At 33.2% G+C, this 23,087-nt stretch overlaps 1 protein-coding gene across 3 annotated transcripts in view; it reads right to left on the bottom strand.

The window, feature by feature from the left end:
• Nucleotides 1–23,087, bottom strand: part of LOC111059944 (Fanconi anemia group D2 protein) — a 43,190-nt gene that overhangs the window by 12,094 nt on the left and 8,009 nt on the right. For all 3 annotated transcript variants that reach the window (XM_039419517.1, XM_039419519.1, XM_039419518.1), the window contains exons 5-22: nt 22,918–22,994; nt 22,174–22,363; nt 21,165–21,355; nt 19,977–20,127; nt 18,148–18,245; nt 17,017–17,185; nt 15,601–15,767; nt 13,341–13,486; nt 12,743–12,849; nt 12,144–12,217; nt 11,507–11,629; nt 10,289–10,556; nt 9,165–9,313; nt 8,093–8,348; nt 6,205–6,450; nt 5,280–5,439; nt 4,329–4,532; nt 1,097–1,322 (exon numbers count right to left, since the gene is read on the bottom strand). In XM_039419517.1, coding sequence (XP_039275451.1) covers nt 1,097–1,322; nt 4,329–4,532; nt 5,280–5,439; nt 6,205–6,450; nt 8,093–8,348; nt 9,165–9,313; nt 10,289–10,556; nt 11,507–11,629; nt 12,144–12,217; nt 12,743–12,849; nt 13,341–13,486; nt 15,601–15,767; nt 17,017–17,185; nt 18,148–18,245; nt 19,977–20,127; nt 21,165–21,355; nt 22,174–22,363; nt 22,918–22,994 — 3,002 coding nt within the window. The remainder of the gene's footprint in view (nt 1–1,096; nt 1,323–4,328; nt 4,533–5,279; nt 5,440–6,204; nt 6,451–8,092; nt 8,349–9,164; nt 9,314–10,288; nt 10,557–11,506; nt 11,630–12,143; nt 12,218–12,742; nt 12,850–13,340; nt 13,487–15,600; nt 15,768–17,016; nt 17,186–18,147; nt 18,246–19,976; nt 20,128–21,164; nt 21,356–22,173; nt 22,364–22,917; nt 22,995–23,087) is intronic.

Raw genomic sequence — 23,087 nt, forward strand, 5'->3', positions numbered from 1 at the left:
TACACCATAAACCTACGTTTGGAAGAGTGTTTGCCAAACTCCCTTTAGTTGAAAGTTTTAAACTATTATTTTTCGATTGGAAAGTTCAACGATCTATAGTCTTTAAAGACATTGTAAATATCTCGTCAGAAATATATGTGCAACGTTATATGATGGAAGCCGAATTTACCAACAGTAGATGACAATTAAGCTTGCCTTTTCACCATCCTTGATTCATCTCCTACCTCGGGGACACCTGAATACCTTACCTGGGAGTTGTAAGCTCAATAATATAAATATTACATTAGGTACTCTGCAGATTTTCGGTGAGTTGTTCTTTTATATATTCATTGCATGTACTTGTTTCTGTAGAGATATCACTTGTTTCTTTTCTATTCAATACAGTCCACTTTACATCAAAATTATTGATTACCAATTTAAAATCAATATAAATTTCTTAAAGTTGAACCTGAGAGTTTACAAATACATTTAAGATGAGTATCTTCTCAAGGTGTGTACAGATATACACGCCGCGAACATGAGCAATTCACTTAGCTGACACAGCTGACTATATCTGTATTTTTACAGAAACGGTAAGATACAGATATAAAAAGCTTGGCATCAACTGATTAAAAGTGAATTGCTCATGTTCGCGGCGCATAAATCTGTACGCACCTTTAGTCTTTAGAAAGTCTTGCCTCAAATTGGTAATCTAAATTTTAAAAAATGAATAATCCACATGAATTTTTCCTGTTTAGTATTGTAAACCGTTCAATTGTCGAAATGTGATACTTACTAACCATATTTTTGGACTTTCTTTATGTATTAATTGGGAAAAGAAAAGGTCTTGAGGCTGTTGTTCATTTTCACAAATGTTGTATACTTGATATAATTGATAAATCAATACTGTAAATAAATTAAATTGATTTAAATGATCAAATTTAAAAATTAAGTAATTGGAAAGTTTTTTCATGGCGTAAAATATAATCAAACATTTCATTCTTTCGTTCATGAAATTAGGATATCCATGAACTAACTTTGCTTACAAATTTATAGAAAAATGTGTAGAAGAATTACATAATTAAATATGAGACTGAAATGTTTAATTATTACTAACTTGTTGAAAACAACGAAAGTGTTGAACGACGACTCCTTGTCAGTGAGCAGTTCTATCTCCTTGGACATCCAGCTGGTTGTCTCAGTGAGCGCTTCCTGCCTATCTTCTGCATTTGAGAAGTAGGTGGCCAGCAACATTAGCAGCTGTTTGTTGAAGAGCACTCCCTGCTCTTTGTTGCCCTTGAAATCGTACCAGGAGCGCACCAGGAATTTGTAGCATAGGGTGCCTGTCGAAAAGTACACAGTCGACAATATTACAGAATGACAGCTTGAACAGCTAGTTAGTATCTGATGTTAGTTTTTCTGATGGTGGTTTATTTTGTGAGATTGATTACGTATTCATGCAATCAATGACATAGGCCTACATAAATAATCATAGAATTGATTTGAAATGAAAAACCAGGCTTTTTATGGATTCTGAATAAATGCTAAAATCGCCATGCATTTGCAAAGATACGCACATCCCTAGAAGTCAAAAAATATAAGTGTGACATAAAAATAAAATTTCTAAATCTTCTTGAAATTCTCAAGTCCATTTTAAATCGATGACTTAGATACTGACTGCAAGAGATACTAAGTCATCGATTTAAAATAGACTTGAGAATTTCAAAAAGATTTAGAAATTTTATTTTTATTTCACACTTATATTTTTGATTACTAGGGATGTGAGTATCTTTGCAAATGCATGACGATTTTAGCATTTATCCAGAATTATGAATTTATAAAAAGCCTGGTTTTTCATTTCAAATAATTCTATGATTATGTATAGGCCTATGTCATTGATTGCATAAATATATAATCAATCTCACAAAATAAACCTCCATCAAAGAAAATCTTTCAATTGAATGAACGTTATTATCCTAATTGTCAGGAACCAGCAAGAATTACATCGCTACAGTGAGGTCCACGTTATAATGGCAGTGTTTGATTGTCAATGGTATTGCTATCCATGTCTATCATTCAACAAAGCGGATAGCGCTATCTCTTTCTCGCTTTGCTCAGTTGCCAGATCGTCTTTTAACAACGTAGAATTAATGATTAATTAACAAAATATTTCATCCTAATTAAATATTTCAAACTAAATTCTTAGTTTCTGTTGTTTTTGAGTGAAAAATGACTAAATTTCAGAAAAGTGGGATCATTTCGGACTTTTAAAATAATATTATCTAAATTTGGGAGAGAAATAGTACAAGAAGTATCCTTAGTTTTTCTCTCCCATTCAGTGCTTTCTTGTAAAAATTGGAATAATAAATAAATTATGAAAATTCATGATGGAATTATTGAAAAATAAAATTTCTTGATTAATAAAATACAGGGTCTTTCTAAATGATGGACCCATTTCAAAAATTGGTATTATTTATTAAAGTAAAAATGCAAAATGGACAACCTTTATACCAATGGAAAGAGAAAGTTTCAAAGTTTTTTTTAATACCTAACAAGTGTTCAATGTGGCCTCCGGCTGCTGCACGGCAAACATCTACGCGGTAGCCAAACTCGTCCCACACGCGAGAAAGCGTATCTGGTGTTATTGAGTGCACGGCAGCAGTGATACGGTTCCGCAGATCGTGCAGCAGCCGGAGACCATATTCAACACTTGTAAAGTATTAAAAAAAAATTGAAACTTTCTCTTTCCATTGGTATAAAGGTTGTCCATTTTGCATTTTTACTTTAATAAATACCAATTTTTACTTTCCTTGCCCTATTACCATAGGTAAGGAAAGTATTGCTTTCCGAAAAAAATTAAGGTACCCAAATTTTCTAAATTTCTGTACTTTTCAAGGTCCCCTGAGTCCAAAAAAGTGGTTTTTGGGTATTGGTCTGTATGTATGTGTGTGTGTATGAGTGTATGTGCGTCTGTGTACACGATATCTCATCTCCCAATTAACGGAATGACTTGAAATTTGGAGCTTAAGGTCCTTCCCCTATAAGGATCCGACACGAACAATTTCGATCAATTGCAATATTCAAGATGGCGGCTAAAATGGCGAAAATGTTGTCAAAAACAGGTTTTTCGCAATTTTCTCGAAAATGGCTCCAACGATTTTGATCAAATTCATACCTAAAATAGTCATTGTTAAGCTCTATTAACTGCCACAAAAACTGAAACTGCAGTTTAATAAAACAAATGAGAAATTGTCAACCTCTTTTACAAATTGAATAATATCAAAAATATTTTTATTCTCAAAAAAATATTCAATTTTTTAATATAACTTGATACAAGTAGAATTATTCTACAAATAGCGCTATTGGAATAAGCAAGCTTGTTCGTCAGCAGTGAGCTTAACAATAACTATATTATATTTATTATTAAACGAAAATCCAAATCAAATCCTATAATTCACCCCGAAGACTTCTGCAAATATTATGACAACAGGGTAAACAGCTAGATGAAAATTCAGCAAATTCAGGGAAACAGCAAGATAGTAGCAGAAGTCTTCGGGGTGAATTACAGCATTTAATTTGTTTTTTCCTTTAATAATAATTATCGATTCTTTAGCATTTGAATAATTGCAATATCTCAGTATTTTCCATCTATATTATATTTGTTATTTTGTGATTTTCATAATTTTAGACAATTTCTCATTTGTTTTACTCATTGCGAAAAATTCCATAAAATCAATCATGATGCAATCAAATTATTCAAGAGCAGAGAATAGTGGCAATACTAAAACAGCTAGTATGAAATCGCTGTTTGGGACATTTGAGTAATATGATAAATAAGATGGAATAGTAGTGTCGAATCAGAAACAATATGAAGTAAATTGTTCAAAAAACAAAGTAGAGTAGTACAATAGTAAAAAGTAGAAGAGTACAACAAAAGTATACAAAGAAATTAAATAGTAAAAACCTGAAAATAAGAACGATTAAGTTTTATCAGTCATACTATCAACTTGATAGTATCAAGTGACTCTATCAAAAGTGGATTGGACCTTTATATCTTTAGCATCAGTAAAAAGGCTTGATCATCATTTGGGAAAAAATAAGAAATGAGCATTTTCTTTCAAAAAGGTTTTTTGTGAACCTTCATTTACAAATAAATAACGATTCCTGCACTTCAAATAACATGGGTTTAGTTAGAATAGAATAATACGTTTTTAATGGGTGGAAATAGTGTTCTGTAAATTTCTTACTAAACACAGCATGTAAACAGAAACCTATTACTTATGATGAATTATGTAAATTACAATTTAACAACTAAATAAAACGTAAAAATTGAAAACTTTTTCACTCACTAATTGTTTTCTGTAGGGCGGGGTCGTTGCCAGCATGAGTGCACAATGCTTTCATGAGCGTGATGAGTGCTTCAGCAGTGTTCATGTCGAGAATCTTGCTGCCGCATACAGACAGGTACTTGAAAATTTCCTGAACAAGCAACTTTTTCGACGCCGTTTTAGTTTGCGTTTGAGTCATTCGGTCGGCCATCTTTTGAAGACCGGCTGTAAACGAAAAAAGTTTTTTAATAATAACTAATTTAAAACTGAAACTGCAGAACTGAGTTGAGAAGAATAAGAAATTAATTATTAATAAAACAAATGAGAAATTCTTTTATAAATTGAATAATATCAAAAATATTTTATTCTCAAAACAATATACATTTTTTTAATATAACTTGATACAAGTAGAATTATTCTAATAATAGCAGTATTGACATTCGAGTAGTATGATAAATAACATGGAATAGTAGTGTCGAATCAGAAACAATATAAAGTAAATTGTTCAAAAAAAACAAAGTAGAGTAGTATAATAGTAAAAACTAGAAGAGTACAACAAAAGTATACAAAGCAATTAAATAGTAAAAACAGAAAAATAAGAACGATTAAGTTTTATCAGTCATACTATCAACTTGATAGTATCAAGTGACTCTATGTAAAGTCGAATGGACCTTCATATTTTTAGCATCGTTATAAAGGCTTGATAATCATTTTGGAATTAAACATTTTCTTTCAAGAAATACAATTACTGATGGTCTATATTGCAGTCTTCGCTTCAGGCTGTCTAAAAGCAGTCGTTAGGTATGTCAAATGACTTGAAATTGATCAGGTGCGACCTGAAAACTCTGTTACCAGACCTTTGCAAGCCAGGTTAAACGATATTATTCGTATAACATTATACTAGGTCATACGTTGAACATCCTTAATTTACTAGTGGTCTATACCACTATTGTTCTATTCAAGATAACTTACTAATAAGGAGATCATTGTGAGCATCGCTTTGGAATCCGGACCACGAGAAAAGAATTCCAAAAATGGACAAAAGTCGATGCTGACACTGCTTTATTTCAGAAGATCCCTCGAGGAACATTCCCGGTGCATCGAGTATCTCGTCATTGATTCTGATGAGATTCTGGAACATAAATAATATGGAATTCGAATACTTGGTGAGGACTGTAAGGTTGTGATACCTACTCTGCAGCAATTTTGACCCTACAAGTCGGTGTTTTTGTTTAGTCTAATATTTTAATTCAAAACGTTCAATTTCAAAAGGTCTAATTAAATCTTCAAACGAAATTAATTTACTACCTATTAGAATTATTATTATTATTAGCGTATGGCTTTGAATGGTGGGGAGACCCAAGGGTAGTTCCACCTCGCCGTATATATAGTCTATTAGAATACTCAGAGAGGATTGGATAAGATTGGATTTCTTTTATTAGAATACAATATACTGGCATACACTAATAGATGACAATATACTCGTAGATATAGTTAACTATACAATGAATTTCTGATGAACTGCAGAATTATTGAGCGATATAAAGATGGAAGGTGCGGTAATCAAGTACGGTAATATAATGACTTGCATTAAATCAGTGGATTGGAGAATAGTGCTAGGTAAAAAATGCCATCAACAAATGTTTTCATTATTTTCTTCAATTTTAACCCTTAAAATAATATACTTCTCATCATGAAAATAAATAACTTACAAATTTGGACTTTTTATCTTAATATTTTGATCAAGTTTAACAATTTATTTTTAATTTGGTTTGGTCTACTCGTAACATAATTGATCTTGTGATGAATGAATATGTTGTAATATCTTTATATATACATTTTTTTTTGACTAAACAGACTAAAAACTGCAATTTCCCAGGTAAAAAATCTTTCTCACCTGAGAAAACTCAACAGTCTTCTCCAGATGAGCACAAAGACTTGGTATCAGTTTGATGGTATTTTTCGCTATCAAATGCGGCTCCAAGGTGTCCAGCGTTTCGAACTGTGAATTGTTATTCGATGATGTTTTGAAGAATAGAATCCGTTTGACACTGTCCGGCAAGCTATGCGCCACTTTGCGCTTGAAATCGTCCAGCAGGAACAGCAGTTCACATGGGCCCAGTTCTGGTGTGAACTTTCCATCCTGAAAATTTGTAAATTTTGTTTGAATCTTAAACATCTATTAATGATTATTAAGAATAAAAACACTAAATGAAGTTCAAACTAATTTACTGGAACAAGAAAAAATGTCCTCAATGTTTATTTTGTAGAATCGCCAACCAATATGTAAATAAATATTACACATCGATTGATAAGTACATAAGCTAAATATTAATTAAAATCATTGAACAGTGCAGTAAATTGAAACAAAATCAGGAAAAAAGTGATCGATAAAAAACAAAAATTCTATGATTTATGTTAATTGATTGTTAATTATCAATTGAGATCTGATTATAAATGTAAACTGTAAGTATCTATTGGAGCATCCATATAGAATAGAATAGAATTTATTATTTCTCATAAACAACAGTACAATATTACAAGAAAAAACAAAACAAAGATATTAAGTTATTATCCAAATTTATCAAATATAACAATGTAAGAATACAAAGAAATATTTCTCATTTAAACATCGCCATTATGCAGTCATAATAATAATATAACCAAAAGTCATTAGCCACATTTTCCAACTACTTATGCTCATAAAAAAAACTAATATCAAAAATAAAAAAAATCACATTTCTTTTAAAAAACGAAACAAAACAATACCTAACATTTCTATGCTACACAATTATACTGCTACATAATTAGCCTACTATACTGTATGGTACAAGAAACAATAATAAGGTACCCCTGTAATGAAAATTGTGTTGGGGTTACCAAACTTGATTTTAACAAATATAAGAGTGAGTCAAGCCCGATACTCACTTAATCACAAAAAAAATTCCTTTTGAAAAAAAATAACAGAAAAATAAATCTTGAAAAAAATATATATCACTGGTTATAAACTAACAAGTAGTCATCTTTTTCAGATTTTATAAAGTCTTTCCTCTTCTGACATTTTAATAACATTTGCAAAAAGCTCCAAAACTGCATGTAAAGCAATACGAATTTTACCAACAGCTCATGATTTTTCAGTTTCAAACAATGACAGTAGTATTTATGGGTTATTCATTGGAAACACAATAAAATTGTTCAATTATCTTGTATGAATACCAGCGTTGACATAGGAAACTCCCTTAGGAAGATCATTCATTTTCATATTGATGGGATGACGTGTTATCTAGGTTTAAAGTTTACACATTTTTTGTACAAGTTCTTTCAAATTATTCCCCCAATTGACAGTTACAGTTGACATAAAGCTACAGTTTGGGTACAGTTTATTCCCTATTGTTACTCAACTAACATGAATGGAATTTTATTTTCAAAATACTAGTAAAACCTGCATATCTATTAGATATAAAGTCTATTATTACGGTCAAGATCGCTCTTGCAAAAGTTTTCTGATATTCAATTAAATTTATTCGATTATTCAGTACTACACAATCTTCAGAAAAGTACCACAGGCTTAGGCTCAAAACGGATCCAATTCTACAATAGTCCAAATGTACATTTTGTCATTTATCAATTACTTGATAGTAATATATCAAATAAATTATTTATTTATTCAGTCATGTACAATTATTACACTCATGTGAGAAGGCACAGCAGGCGTATGCCCAAAACTGTCCCTTCTCAAATTTATACTACATAATATGAATGGATACTTGCAATATTTGCTTTACCTTTTCAGGAGCAGGATTGAGAACCAAGGGCCTGGTGAAGAGCAGCCAAACATCGATGTCCAGTTCCCTAAAGTAGCCCGAGTAGGACGACAAGTCGGCTCTCTTACTTTGTGTCTCACTCTGGTCGTCATCATCATCGCTATCTCCGTCCTCTTCTTCGGCCACTTCTTCCTGTGCAGTCAGAACACTAGTGTCAGCCGATCCTTTCTTCTTCGAGTCACCTTTCTTCTTTTTTACCTGCCTCTTCCTCTTCTTCCTAGAAATGAACGGATATTAATACTAAGAATGAAAGCATGAAAAGCAATATAGCTAAATATTTTATGTATCATGTTTTAAATGATACATCAATATTAACACTGAGCATGAACAGTTTATAGAACTGTATTCGTGTGATAATACGCTTGAATGGGAAATCTCATCAAGTATCACCTTTACAAAACAAATCTTAGTAGTTTTGAGTTTAGAGGTCTTTCTTTAATTGTTTCATTCATATTCATATTGTCATGAACAGTAATACCAGAGACAACTGATACAAGTATTATCTTCAAATAGTATATATAACAGTATCTTTACTCTATAGTAATACATACCGAATCAACAATTGACGTACATGTCAATAAAATTTATCTATTACTTGATAGTAATAGTTATTTAATACTTGTAAGTGTTGTGTTTTCAAAGTTTACAGGACAGTAAGTAAAAATATACTTTACCTACTGGACATGTTTGTCACAGGTGTCTTGATAGACATACCAACAAGGTGTCAAATTATAAAATAAACTGTTAAGCCGAGAAACTAAAAAATTACCAAGATTTCACTTGCCAATACACAAATTACATGTAATAAACTCATATGTTCAACTATAGCAACGTGAATACTTGGGTAGCATCGGTAGTGAAATATGAAATTTCAAGAATAAATTACAAAAGGAGAATTTGATACAATGCTTATGCTTCTATTAAATTAAATTGATAGGCCATCTATTATAACAAGATAAACATAATTTCAATTTGCCATCCATTATAAAAAATACACATAATTCGATGTGATTATATTAGAAGGAATGCTTACCTGGCCCCTTTATCTGCCGATTTCTTCTCAACTATCTTAGTAGTGGATTGTTGGAAAAAGCAGCTGGGAGGTGTATATTCAGTTGTCAACGGTAGGCACTGCGATAGAAAATCTTGCAGGTAAATAATGGTGCGTAGTCGCATCAATACCTGAAATTTAAAGAAAGTAATAAAGTTTCAAACTAATGGCAAAATATTCCCATATTCATTTTCAGAAACATTGTACAGGGTAGGGCAATGAATAAGTATGGAGGATTTGGAATATCAGTTAAATGCGAATCTAGTGTGTAGTATCAAATGATGCCATTTTAATAATCGGAGAAAAAAATTCGGAGTAGAATTAATCATAAACGAAAAATAGCGAAATATGTAAAATGGCGTCCGTTCTTGTCTAAACATTCTTGTAGGTGTTGTAAAAAATGTATAGTAAAATGAATTATGCACGAAAAATAGCATTTGTAAAATGGTGTTCTCTTTTGTCGAATCACTCCTGTAGACGTTGTGTGAAGTTGATGACAAAGTGAGAGTGCCTGTCAAGAGACAAACTTGCCGTATCTGCCGTGGAGGGAACCTTGGTGGTATAAGTTTGGGGTTTTCTGTTTGTGATTACTGTTTTTGATAATTGTCTGCTTGGTTAGGCATTAGCCAAAGCTTCAATATTGGCCCTTACTTTTTCGAGAAAACATCACTGTCCATTCATATCAAACAATCCTGCGTGAATTTTTATGACACAATTGAGAAGATAACATATCAACCTTAATACTGTATGGTTCTAACATGACATAAATGTAAATAAACATCATCATCATCATCATCATTATTATTGGCACTACAGCCCATATAGAGCCTTAGCCTTCACAACCACATCCTCCCACCCCCCTCGACATTCGGCAGTTCTTCTCCATCTTCTTACACCCAGTCTTCGCAAATCCACCTCCACATCGTCAACCCACCGCTTTCTTGGTCTTCCTTGTAGTCTTCTTCCTCCGGGTTTGCCTTCCAGCACCATTTTTGGCACCCTTCCTTCCGGCATTCTGCACACATGACCAGCCCATCTAAGCCTCATACTTTTCACAACAATGTAAATAAACATACATATGACTATTCAATGAGGCCCTGACTCACTTTATTAGGCTCCTTCTGGCGAACGAGGAACGCAAAACTGCTGAGTATCTCCCTGAGCCAGTTGATGACGTGGAAGAGACAGTGGAGGGCGGCGTGCTGCTGGCCGGGGGTCAATGACCCGAACTCGGCTGCCGTGTACACGTGCAGTGCGGGCAGAATGATGGGGCAGCCTAACAGTGCGTCGATCTCGGTCAGGTCGTGCTTCTCCAGGTCCTTTAGCAGTCTCAACAGCGGCTGTACGCATGATATCGGCCATTTGCCACTCGATCTGTAAGAAAATCAGGTTGAAATTTCATCTGATCAACATACAAATTGATCTCACTCTATTCTAGTTGACAGTACTACAATTCACTAGTACGATTAAAACTATACGATTTAGGCTCAACTCACACTTACACGACTCAAGTCGAGAAGAGACTGCGACTCTAGTCGTATGTGTTTTCAAATGGTGACACTCAGACCAGTCGACTCTAGTCTCCGCGACCTCACGACTGTGAGACTTAGTCGAGCGTCGACTCGACATGTTAGTCGAGCCTCGACTTGAATTGCATAGTATCGTGCATTTCTAATGAAAGTGAGGTTATGTTTTATGGACGTGAAATTTAAAATTTTAGATAAGACAATAATGAGAATTAGATAAAACAATATAATTATTCATCATAATTATTATAAATTTGTAACATGCACAGAAGCGACGAATTGGATCTCGTATTTTTAATAATGTGAGGTTAGAAATGGAGTAGCATGGATCTGAAGTAGTGACAATCAGCAAGAAAGTCGTAAGGTCAAGAGACTGGAGTACCCTCGACTAGAGTCGTACGATTTGAGTCGAGGTAGTGTGAGTTGAGCCTTACATTGCTCGATCTGTAGGAAAATCACGCTGTAATTTCAATGAAATCATCAGATTTGTAGGTGAATAGATGTGAATTTGTTATCTAACCATCATCTCTTTATTCTATGGAGTTAAGATAACATTCCTTAAGATAATATTAGATATTAGACATTATTTCTTAAGATAATATTCTATCATTCCTTAAGATAATATCAATGCTTCCCATAAAAACAATGTTGTCAGTTCAGAGTGAATCTCACTATAATTGATAATACATCAATTTACCGCTAGATCTGCAGAAGAATTCGACATTCATGTAAATGTATTTTCTGATTGAAAAACAACATTTTCTCGTACAATTGTATATATTTAAAAATGCAACTCACAACTTTCCTGGTTTCTTCGACATTTGGAATTCCTGTATCACACATCCTCCTATGTTGATAGCAACATTTTCGTTCAAATCTTCATCAAGACAAAACATAAGTTTTAGGGGCAGCAACTCGGTTCTGGAAAGAAAATAATTCATACCATAAGATTCAAGAAAAGCTGGAATTCAATCAATCAACCTAGTCCAATCAATGGTTGAGTAATTTGACATTTTTAAAATAATAGAAATATACAATATGTATTTATTAGGTCTAAACAATTGATACTCAACATATTAAATGCCTTTCTGGTAACTTTGAATCATCACTCAACTCAATATTACGCACTAGATTAGAGTTGATGTTATAATAATAATAACGAGTGACTTGGCTGGCTCAGGTCAGGTGTCAGAGTTTTCATGTCGCAGCTGATTAATTTCAGGGCCTCTGACATGACCTGACGACTGCTTTTTAGGCAGCCGAGACCGACAGCTTAACGTGTCCATCCGAGTGGCCCGAGAAAAATATCTTGCCCGGGCCGGGATTTGAAACCGGGCCTCTGAATCATAAAGCCAGCATCTGATGTTGAAAATAAACTCATTATAATAAATCCTAAACCAAGTTAATTAAGATCAAATAAAAGGCCTATACTTACGTAGGTTCAAATTCGTTGGTAGCCACTAAATACATATCTTGTATTTTGGTTTTCATTATGTTCGACATCCGATGCTGTGAAAATCAACAGAAATGGAGTCAAAACTTGAAATACAACAAATTCATACAATGAGACAAATCTTATTGAAATAATTTATTGACAGTACATCTTTCATAGACTGAATGGAATTAATTTTACAGGAAATTTAACAAAGTAAAAAAACATTAATAAAACAAGATTCAAATTATCTCTTATTCTTATGATGACTACAAGTCAGTAGACTCTATTGGCATTCACTCGAACTTGTTTTGGGAAAATTTTGTTGCCAGAGTGATTTATTTGAGAACGTCCGATTCCTAGTGGTAATCGATACATCCATTACAAATTTTGATTAATGAGTGTAAGTCCAACTTGGATATACTCGTATCCCTAATATAATACTGGTCAGATTATGTACTATATTCTTTATTTTTCCAATACCACTTATCATTGAAGTGATTGTGAGAGGAAAAATAAGGCGAAATTTGTGATATTCTATCCCGAATTAAGATAAAATTAAAATTTCCAAACTAGAAAATACATTGGAATAAAGTACTTACAATTAATGTTTGATCGAAAGTCTTGCTCCCCATCAACATAAAAGAAAGCTGATCGAGAGTCAGCTGGAGAACTTCCGGTCTGTCTCGACAACCAGAAAGGATCAGTTCTGAAAATTACAATACAACTAATAAGAATATTATCTTAAAATCTGATTTGACAATTTAATGAATAGATAAACAAATCGAGTTGACAACACAGAAAACTGTATTGTAAAGATCCAGTGATATGTTGTATTCGTTAATACATAAAGAAAGGAATTAGGATAGAGAAACAAAGAGACGAGAGTGAGTTGACAAACTGAGGAGTTGATACAGTAATTGAATGATCCAGTGATCTTGTGGACATTTGAAGAGTAGATGAATTTGTAAGTATTGCATTATGCCATCGGCTTTGCTGATGCTTGGGCTTTTCTGTAAGATTTGTTTGACATGTGAATAACAAATAGTGAGTTATACTTCTTCTATTATTTTCTTTTTGTTGATGGGTGAATAATTGATTTACACAAAGTAAATTGTGATTTATATTTCTGTGATATTTATTTTTTTTGAGAGAGAGAGATGAATAGATTGATCATTTGATTACTATTCAACCACTTACCCAGCAATGGGTATGCCTTTTGTGCATAAACCGACAGGGAGGCTTCTTCAATGGACCTGTCCACATGACTGTTGGATTCATCAGGTGGCAGCGATGCCATGTGCTTCAGAAGCATAGTGGCGCTGACAACGCCGCAATAGACCACGCTGCAAATCACAAGCAAATAGTTTTCAAAAAATGTTCACATAGATTGTCAAAATTAGAAAACATTTTAAATAATGCCACAATATCCTAAATAGAACATGCTGCAAATCAGAAACATAGTTTTTCAAAGTACATTGGCCTACTCATTTTTAAAATCATAAATGAATCTAATCAACTTAATTTTGTCATTTCTTTAATCATGTACAATTTATTATACTTGAAAGGCACAACAGGCTGTTGCCCAAAACTGCCTCTTTTCAAATTTATACTACAATTACGGCGGATATATTTTCAATTATAAAGTTTTGTCGCTCTTTATTACACGCCTGATCTCTATAGTGAGGTCCACATTATAATGACAGTGTACGATTGACAATACTGTTGCTGTCCTATTCTATCATACAACAAAACAGATAGCATTATCTCTCTCTCGCTTTGCAATGTTGTCTATTTGCCAGAATATTTTATATTTACTTTTGACAGTGACTGTACAAAACCATATTCTCAGCCGCCATTTTTTTCTTCATTCTATCAAAATACTTGAGTACACAAGTCGTATAATTGATTTAAAATGTATTTTTGAAACAATGAAATAATTTGTAACATTACCTTATGAGAAACACATATTAAAATACCTGAAATTACATTTTAAAAGTGATAACTAACCATCCTAGACTTCATCCATACTCAAGTTGGCCTACCCGTATAGGTTAGACCTACTCGTACCGGTATAAATAATATTGAAAAGTTATAATTATCAGAATTAATCCATTGAAACTACTTATTTTTTAAGGAAATTGGAATAGAATACCTACCAAATAACTCAATTTCTGTTGTTTTGAAATTCGGATTGTTGTATCACAGCTTTTTAAATTAGCCGCCATTTCAGGTTTGTATAAAAATAAAAATCTGATCTCAGTCATGAAAGCAAATTTTTGAATCAAATTACGAAAAAATATATTTTCTTGATCAATTTGACATGAAATTGATTATTTTATCAAGGAAATGATAATTATTATTAGATTAAATTTAATGGGATGAATTGAGTACCAGCTGTGTACAGTCATTGGCAAAATGGAGAGACTTGGCAACGTTTTTCTCCTATCTTTCTTCACTGCCATTATAACGTGGACCTCACTATAGTTACTATAGTAAGGTCCACGTCATAATGGCAGGGTTTGATTAGCAATGGTATTGCTATCCTTGTCTGTCATTCAACAAAGTGGATAGCGCTATCTCTTTCTCGCTTTACTCTGTTGTCAGATTGTCTTTAAACAATGTAGAATTAAAAATTAATTAACAAGATATTCAATCTTAATTATGAAAGTTCATCATGAAATTATTGAAAAATATAATTTCTTGTTCAATAAAATATAATTGATTATTTTAAACGAGAATGAACAGTTGATATTACATCAATAAGCCTGTATCAGCTACCGTCTATAGAAGGCATTGACAAAACAGAGGATCGGCAACGTTGTTCTCCTATCTTTCTCCACTGCCATTATAACATGGACCTCACTATAGTCCAATTCAACCCTCATGACTCAACTCAAATCAACTTATCACAGCTCGAATCTAGACGTATTTGAATTTGTTGGATACATATTATTGATATTGAGGTAAAATATTATTGTAAGTAAAATACTAATTGATGTAGAATTGAATTCACTTCAGTCCTTTGACTGAATTAGTTGAATGTCTCTTGTAGTATGTTGAAAAGTGATATTTATTTATTAGATATATTAAACAATACAATGATTAAACAACAATATATGTTGTGGTTAGTTACGTTGTGTGTAGTTGAGTTACTCAAGTTCCTGCTATGTCAAGCTGTGTTTGAGTTTCATAATGCATGTTGAGTTCTAAGACGTTTTGAATGTTTAGGTGAATTGAAAAAATCCTTGCTTTGAAAACCAGTTTATAGGTACCGCACGACGAGATGGCCTCTGTTTTCATTGTTTCAAATGGCAGCCAGGGACCATCTCATTATGCCTATAGCACCGATCCACGTCTACGATCAATTTTGTAGCTCTAAACACTAATAATTACAACATAATCAAACAATAATAATATGAATATTTAACAAAATTTTAATAATATTGTTGATACTTACCTCGGTTGTAAGCTTGAGATTTGCTTCTGCACCAGCATGTTGAGTTCGTCTTGTAGGGCAGTACAATCAGTGACGTCATCGTCATTGGAATATGCGATTTGGCTGAGCATGTCCATCACCTGCCTCGCCTCACTAAGTGCTAGCTCATCCAATCTGTTCAGCAAAACCTAGTCACAAACAAAATAGACTTAGAAACATGAAATTTACAGATGAACAAAATACTCTTTCTTTAATAAAAAGTATAAATAAAAGAAAACTAAAGCTACAACTATTAATATTTATTAGACATTATGAAAACTCAAACGTTAAAGCTGTTCTATTTCACAAAAATAGAGCCAAAAGCTTACTAAATCAGTCACTGGGCACGTGACTTACTAAATCGTTAGTGTTAGAGCACGAAGGCTGCAAAGTATGAAGAGGAGGCCAAATATTACTAGCTTTACTAGTAGTTCTGTGAACAGTAGACCTCGCACTCAGTAAGTTACATTGACCTGTTGTTATTATTAATGAATAATTTATCAATTTTAAATGTCTAGAAAAAATCCTAAATAAACATAAAGCTTTCTGTCCTATCGTACCATGATGTGTCGTCCCGGAATGTGGGTGTGAGCGCTGTTATCAGGTCTGGCTGCAACTGTCTAGTCTACAACGTTGATGGAAAAATACATTTTCAAGATGTTCGATGTTTTTGAACGGGTAGTATTATAGACAACTGTCTACTAACGTTGATGGAGAGATACATTTCCAAGAAGTTCTATGTTTTTGAACGGGTAGTATTGTAGTCCACTAGACAGCTGATTTATGATGAATAATTCTAAAGTTTTTTTTCTAAGATTTTTACGGTAATATTGGCGTTCAAAGGAGACTCCTTTTTCTTTTGTATTATCCTTAAAATGCAAAATTTCAAAAAACCGTATGTATACGTCGACGCGAAATTCAAAAAGGAACATATCTGTCAAATTTCATGGAAATCTATTGCTGCGTTTCGCTGTAAATGCGGAATATAAATATAAACATATAAACATAAAGAGAAATGCAAAAATTGTCGACTTGAATCTTAGACCTCACTTCGCTCGGTCAATTAAATACATAAAAAATTTATAAATAATTCATTTGACACAAATTTGAATAGTACATAGCCAAAGTATAATAGGTCAGTCTTATTCATGGGTTAATATATTCAAACAGTATTATACTCTTATCACTGCATATCTAATGTATTCATATTCTATACTTTTATTTATTGTAAGCCTGTATTCATTTTGATCTGATATAATATGACTGGTATTCTATCAGTGGATACATTTTTTAATTCATATTAATACTATTAACTTGATAAAATCACATCTATCAATAATTTGTATCTCATAGCTAATACTAATAACATCGTTAAAGACTAAAATAAAGATGAGTTACAATCAGAAGAGTCGAATAGGGCCGAATTTTTTTCTGATGTTTGGAAGCAAGATTATGCAACACTTTGTAGGCGGCCGTAGAGCCCGCTGCCTTCCCACTTCCCACAACCAATAGCAGCTCGTCTATTATCCACTTGCACCAATAGCCTTTCACCTGCTCGAATAGATCACTGGAACAATGAAATGACAAATACATAGAACAAGAATTTCACATAAAATAATCAATTTCACATAAAATAATCAATTTCTCTAAAATACGTTTAGAACAAGAATTTCTTGTCAAATAATCAATTTCTCTGAAGGATAGGGACACGGAAACGACAAATGCAGTTTTCCCACACAACGATTTTGGGACGACACAACACAGACACGACACCCAGAATGCCCTCTGATTGGCTGATTTATCAGCTGACATAATTGTCATCCAATGGTCGTTTCACACTTACCGATTGTCGGCCGACATTTATCGTTACGACACCCGGAATGTCCTCCGATTGGCTAATTCTCACCAACAGCTGATTCTCAGCCTCGGATGACATTCTAAGTATCGTGTCGGTGTTGTGTGAACTCAATAAATTAGATTACTAAGATTAATTTAGAAGAAATCATAATTTATTGTAACGACTTATCACAAAACCTGAATTTCTACTAACAAACATCATGTTCTATAACAACAAATGAAATTGGCACAACCACTTGATTTTCAAATTGTTAGCATAACTCGTTAAATCACAACAATTAGTAGCTGTCACAGCCAATTACTTTGCAAAGAAACTAGAACAATTGTATTTCTGTTAATAACCACTGTGCTATACTTCACAGAAAGTATTGTGGTATTTTCAATATTATATAAGTATAGTATTTTCAATACTATATTAGTAAAGCAAAACCTTCCTTATTATTAGGATGGCTTCAATTGTGTATCTCTTCCCTGACTAAATTAAACATTTTAATAGGATGCTCAAGTTATCTGCATCTATACGACCACCATATATTGCAATACTAGCTTCATTTTGGTTGTAGCCTATTTGAAGCACTATAATGCCATGTAAAGCAGTCTTTCTTAGGGAGATATCAATGTTCTATACTACTTCTTCTTCGACCAAAATACATAATTCGAATAATGGCTTACCTGTATATACAACCAGCATATTTTACAATACTTGCTTCAGGAGATTTCAGAAGGGATGAAGCAATCTTCATTAAGGAGTTGAAATGTTCTTTGATAACCTGAAAAATAGAAAATATCATATTTTAGAAAATTGGAGATGGTACTGTTACATAATCACAATTTTAGGCCGGTTACAGAGCTCGACCGACCGTCAGTGCGTACGTCAGTCGCGCTTGTCTTTTCCATAGAGATTCCATGTATCCGTACAGAGCAGGACTGACGGCACGTACACGCACGGTCAGGACCATGCGTTTTATACAGCGTACGAATACCATCGGTCGAGCTCGTGCGCATCCGTTCCATCGGTCGACTGACGCGCTATTGAAACAAAAAGAATCTTTCAGAGCTGTACTGATCAGTTGCCCGATCGCAACATAACCAATGTGCTGACACCTCTGCCCGACAATCAGCTGATATTGAATTGAATAGTATAATGAATGAATTCAATTAATAGTGTCATATTTGAATTCAGAGTTTTTCTATACATTTCTTCAATCATTTCTAAATTTTTCATTGAAAAAATCATATATTATTAATATTATCCACATTAATTTGATCCGTAGCTTAAAGTGACTGCAAGTATTCCCAATGGTAATACAAGCTCGAAATAACTCATCAAAATTTCTGATGGAAATTCTGAGGTAGTTGAAAAATGTATCTTCACCCCAAGCAATGATGTATATAATGGTACTAAATTCTCTTTGAAATGCTCTTTGGGCGACCATCGGGTGAACTTGATATCTACGTCTTTTAATCTTTCGTTTACGAAGATAATAAGCTGCAATTAAACAATCTGTAAAGGCGTCCATTTTGTGAGTCAGAAAATCTGATGTATGGTCAGGATGGTGCATACGCACTGACGGTCGGTCGAGCTCTGAATGTGTAAAACTGATTCATCGATGCGTACGGTCAGGATGGTACATACGCACTGACGGTCGGTCGAGCTCTGTAACCGGCCTAATCAAGATATGATATTTATTAATGAAGAATTTGTGATTGAGTTTGTATTGACAGATTTATAATATATAAATAACATTCTTTCGATAGGTTCAATATATACACCTAAAATAGAATAATATGTACTATAAGCATAATTTTACCATGGTTTATAATACCTGACTATCCCTGAAATAGATATGAACCAGGTATATAACATTGATTTTTTATTGCGGACGATGCCCACATGAGCTCTCTGCTTGTGCGTGGGTAATAGAAAGTGCGTTGGTGAATTTATGAGATGATCAAACGTCCATGCCATCGGCGGGTTTCGAACCCACGATCCAGGCGGTGCTAGCAGACCGAAATTTGTAACGCTCCTTCCCACTAATAGAGCCCCCCGGCCATCGTGGCCTGATTGACCTGACTATAACATGGCCTGACCACTAGACCAACCCGGCATACCCATTGCCTAGGTATGATTGAGAAGAGCTAGATAAATCACACTGATTATCAAAATTTAAAGCTGAAGTAAAAGTTAGTTCTTTCAGTTCTAATCACTCAACCCTCATCCCTCAACAAGCAATAGTAGCGCTACTTTCTGGTTGAAAAGAGTAGAAATTTGAATATTCACCTAATTATTAATTAACAATACCTTAATAAATCATCAAATGGCAACTAGAATGATCAAAAGATCAATTATTGTATGATATGTCCGACAGTCAGCAAGTAAACTTTTCTAATAAACTATAAACATAATGAATAGAAAGCTTAATCCTAATCATACAATAGATAGTTTGATCCAACCTAAACAAGAGGAGGAAATGGATTTACGAAAATATGAATTGAATTACCACAATGAATGTTTTTAGGGTCTCTTTGATGAGCTTCTCTTTGAACAATCCTTCTTTGATTTTCTTTCTGAATACTGCAATCACCGCTCTTCGTCTGGTCTCATCGGCGGCCAGTTTGTACAGGATTAGCAGAATTACTACATCAATAGGCCTGCAAAAAATAAACTGTATCTTCAATTGTTTCATTATTGTATGATTTTCAAGAAAAATAAAATCATTGAGAGCAGAACATCAACAAGTCTGCGAAAAATGACAAAAACTTTCTGTTTGAGACATTAAATAATGGATGAGATCAGAAAGATTGCATAAGATGTAATGTTTTTTGTGATAATGAAACTTTTTTTCTTCATTTTAAAAGTTTTCGGATGAGGTAAGACTATGAGTCAGCTTCAGAGAATGGCTGGGAGGTCAAATGTGAGTAAGAGAAAAAAACATTTTGAGAGACCTGGTTCACGAAGCTCGGTCAAGACATTTGAACATTGTCAAATCGCCTACGATTTACAAAGAGTGCACTCACAGAACATAAGATTTCTATGGCGATGGCTTAAATTGATAATTCCAATGCACTCATATAAAGCGTACTTGATTCGACCATGTGCAAAGGTATTGACCGTGTTTGGTGAAACCGAGCATTAGTGTGGGTCCCAGGCAACCTCGTAGCTTTGTGAATTATTATTAAAAAAAGGAAGAGGAATAATAAATTATCCTGACGAAAGATTGCCTTGAGCAACATATCAATACGACTGTATGGCCCGATTGCACAAAAGCCTGTTTTATTTCAATAATGATTGAATTCCGGAGATTCAGAGAAGGTTTTCTGAGAAGAAGGCTTCTCTGACAGGCTCTCGTGGCATTTAATCGGAATTAAAAGTTAAGACTTTTGGGCAACCGGGAATACAAATATAGAAATGTTTCTAATAAATATAGAATTTTCTTCTATTCAAAACAATAACCCAAAAAATGAATGATTTCAATTTACAGCATTTAATTTGGATTTTCGTTTAATAATAATAATAATTGAATGATTTCAATTTAAATTCATAAAAAAACAGTAATAAATTATTACTTTGAAAGAATTTAATAACTGAGAACACGCACTGATACTATATAAAATCTATTTTTTCTAGATTCTTCGTGGAAGCAATCTTTAAATTTATTATTCTTCAAAATCTAATAGTAAATACCTACCGATGGTTTCGAGCATTGCCAATATTCTTCAGCCAAGCATTGTACAAAAACTTTACAAGAAGTAGACAGTTTTCAATTTTACTGAAAACCAAAATTTGATTGTTTGTAATGGATGTTGAGGCTTTACTATTAGATTCGGCATCTGAGTCAATATCTTTGAATGACAGTTCGGTTCTCAATCCATTGATAACCTGGAATAAAAATAAACCAATACATTTATTCTAGTTTCTAAAAGGTTATGAAAAATCATTACTACATTACTCTAGCATATCATTCAACAGTTGGATTTTCGTTTACTTACTTTAGTAAAAAATGAATTATACATCAGTGGATGAAAAATGAAACTATATTGACAATGAGAAGAATTTTAAAAACTAATATCAGAAAATCATGGATTCATGGATTGTTTATTCATGTCTATCTTACTATTTATAGAAATCTAGCTAGATTTTTTATTCTATGCTAATATTATTTGCAAACGAACGCATCTCATTGAATAAAATGAAAATATGGAATGTCCTGGCTGGCTCAGGTCTAGTGTCAGAGTTCTTCAGTTTGCGCCTGTTTAATTTAATAGCCACTGACGTGACTCAATTTTGCATCTTACTCAAAATTATTCAACTTAATCAACTTACTCAAAATCACTGGTTTCAGTCAGCCAGGACCGACGACTAACGTATCCATTCTTAAGTAGAAAATTGCTGTAGAAAGATATCATAGCCAGACCAGGAATCAAACTGATAATCTGTGGATTATTTTTTATAAAAATCTAACAAATTACATATTAATCTTTATTGTATGTATTGCCTGGATAATCTTTGGTTTGTAAAGTGAGCAATTAATCAATTCGTCTTATGCCACTACATCAACTCATTCGACAGGGTGTATTTCATTTATCTCTACTTTTTCAGCAAGTTTTGAAGAAAAAATTGAAAAGAATATTTCAAAACCTCATGTGGATAAATCTACAATGGATGTGAGTAAATATTACAGTATGATTTGAATTTACCTTATCAACGTTGGTTAGATTGCACGATGAAAGTGAAAATTTGACCATATTTGGCAGGAAGTCTGGAGGGGACTTGCGCAATGCATTGATGAGCATTTCCTGAACTTCGGTTTGGATTTCGTTCTGCAATGACAGGTTGCTCAGGGCATCCAAAACCGAGAGAAGGAGAGACTTGTTGCGCAAAAATTTACTGAAAAAAATAAAAAATGTATTAACAATTAAAAAAATAATTTTATTTATTTAGATACAAATAACAAATCATTAAAATAATTGGGGAAGAGCCAACAGGCACAGCCCAAGACTGTTCCTTCCCCGAATTTTGATTAATAGACTAGTCCAAAAAGTAGGTTATCTTTTTCATTCACTTGTGAATTTGGGTACAATTTTCAGTGCAAACACTTAAAACCAATAAATTTTGAATTTATATTGCTCAAAACCAAATCAAATAACAAAATTACACTCACTAAAACTATTTTATTTCATTATTAATTCGATTTATCATATCCAATCGTTATGCCAAATAGACTGAGGCAGTGCAGTACAGTTTATAGAAAGTTGAATCACGAAAAGTAGAAAGTTGTGAGGCATTAAAATAATGAATCAATTACCGAATGGCCAATTTAATCATTTTCAACTTGAAAATGAATTGAGTAGTATGTTTTATATTTGTTGGCAACGTGTTCAGAAAAGTACAGCGCCGTGAATTGAATAAATTGATTACTTCAAAAACCAGATAAACATTACCTGAGTTCCAAAGCACAATCATGATGCTCATCATCTCTAATGATTTCAGGCAAACTGTTGATTATTTCTTGTTGTACCTGTAACAGAAACGAATTTTTATAGAAAATTACAATCAATCATTTTGACTGATTTTTTCTTTGCAACAAAATGTGTTACAAAAAACTGTACAA

The sequence above is a fragment of the Nilaparvata lugens genome, chromosome 1 (assembly GCF_014356525.2).
Source record: "Nilaparvata lugens isolate BPH chromosome 1, ASM1435652v1, whole genome shotgun sequence".
NCBI classification, from domain to species: Eukaryota; Metazoa; Arthropoda; class Insecta; order Hemiptera; family Delphacidae; genus Nilaparvata; species Nilaparvata lugens.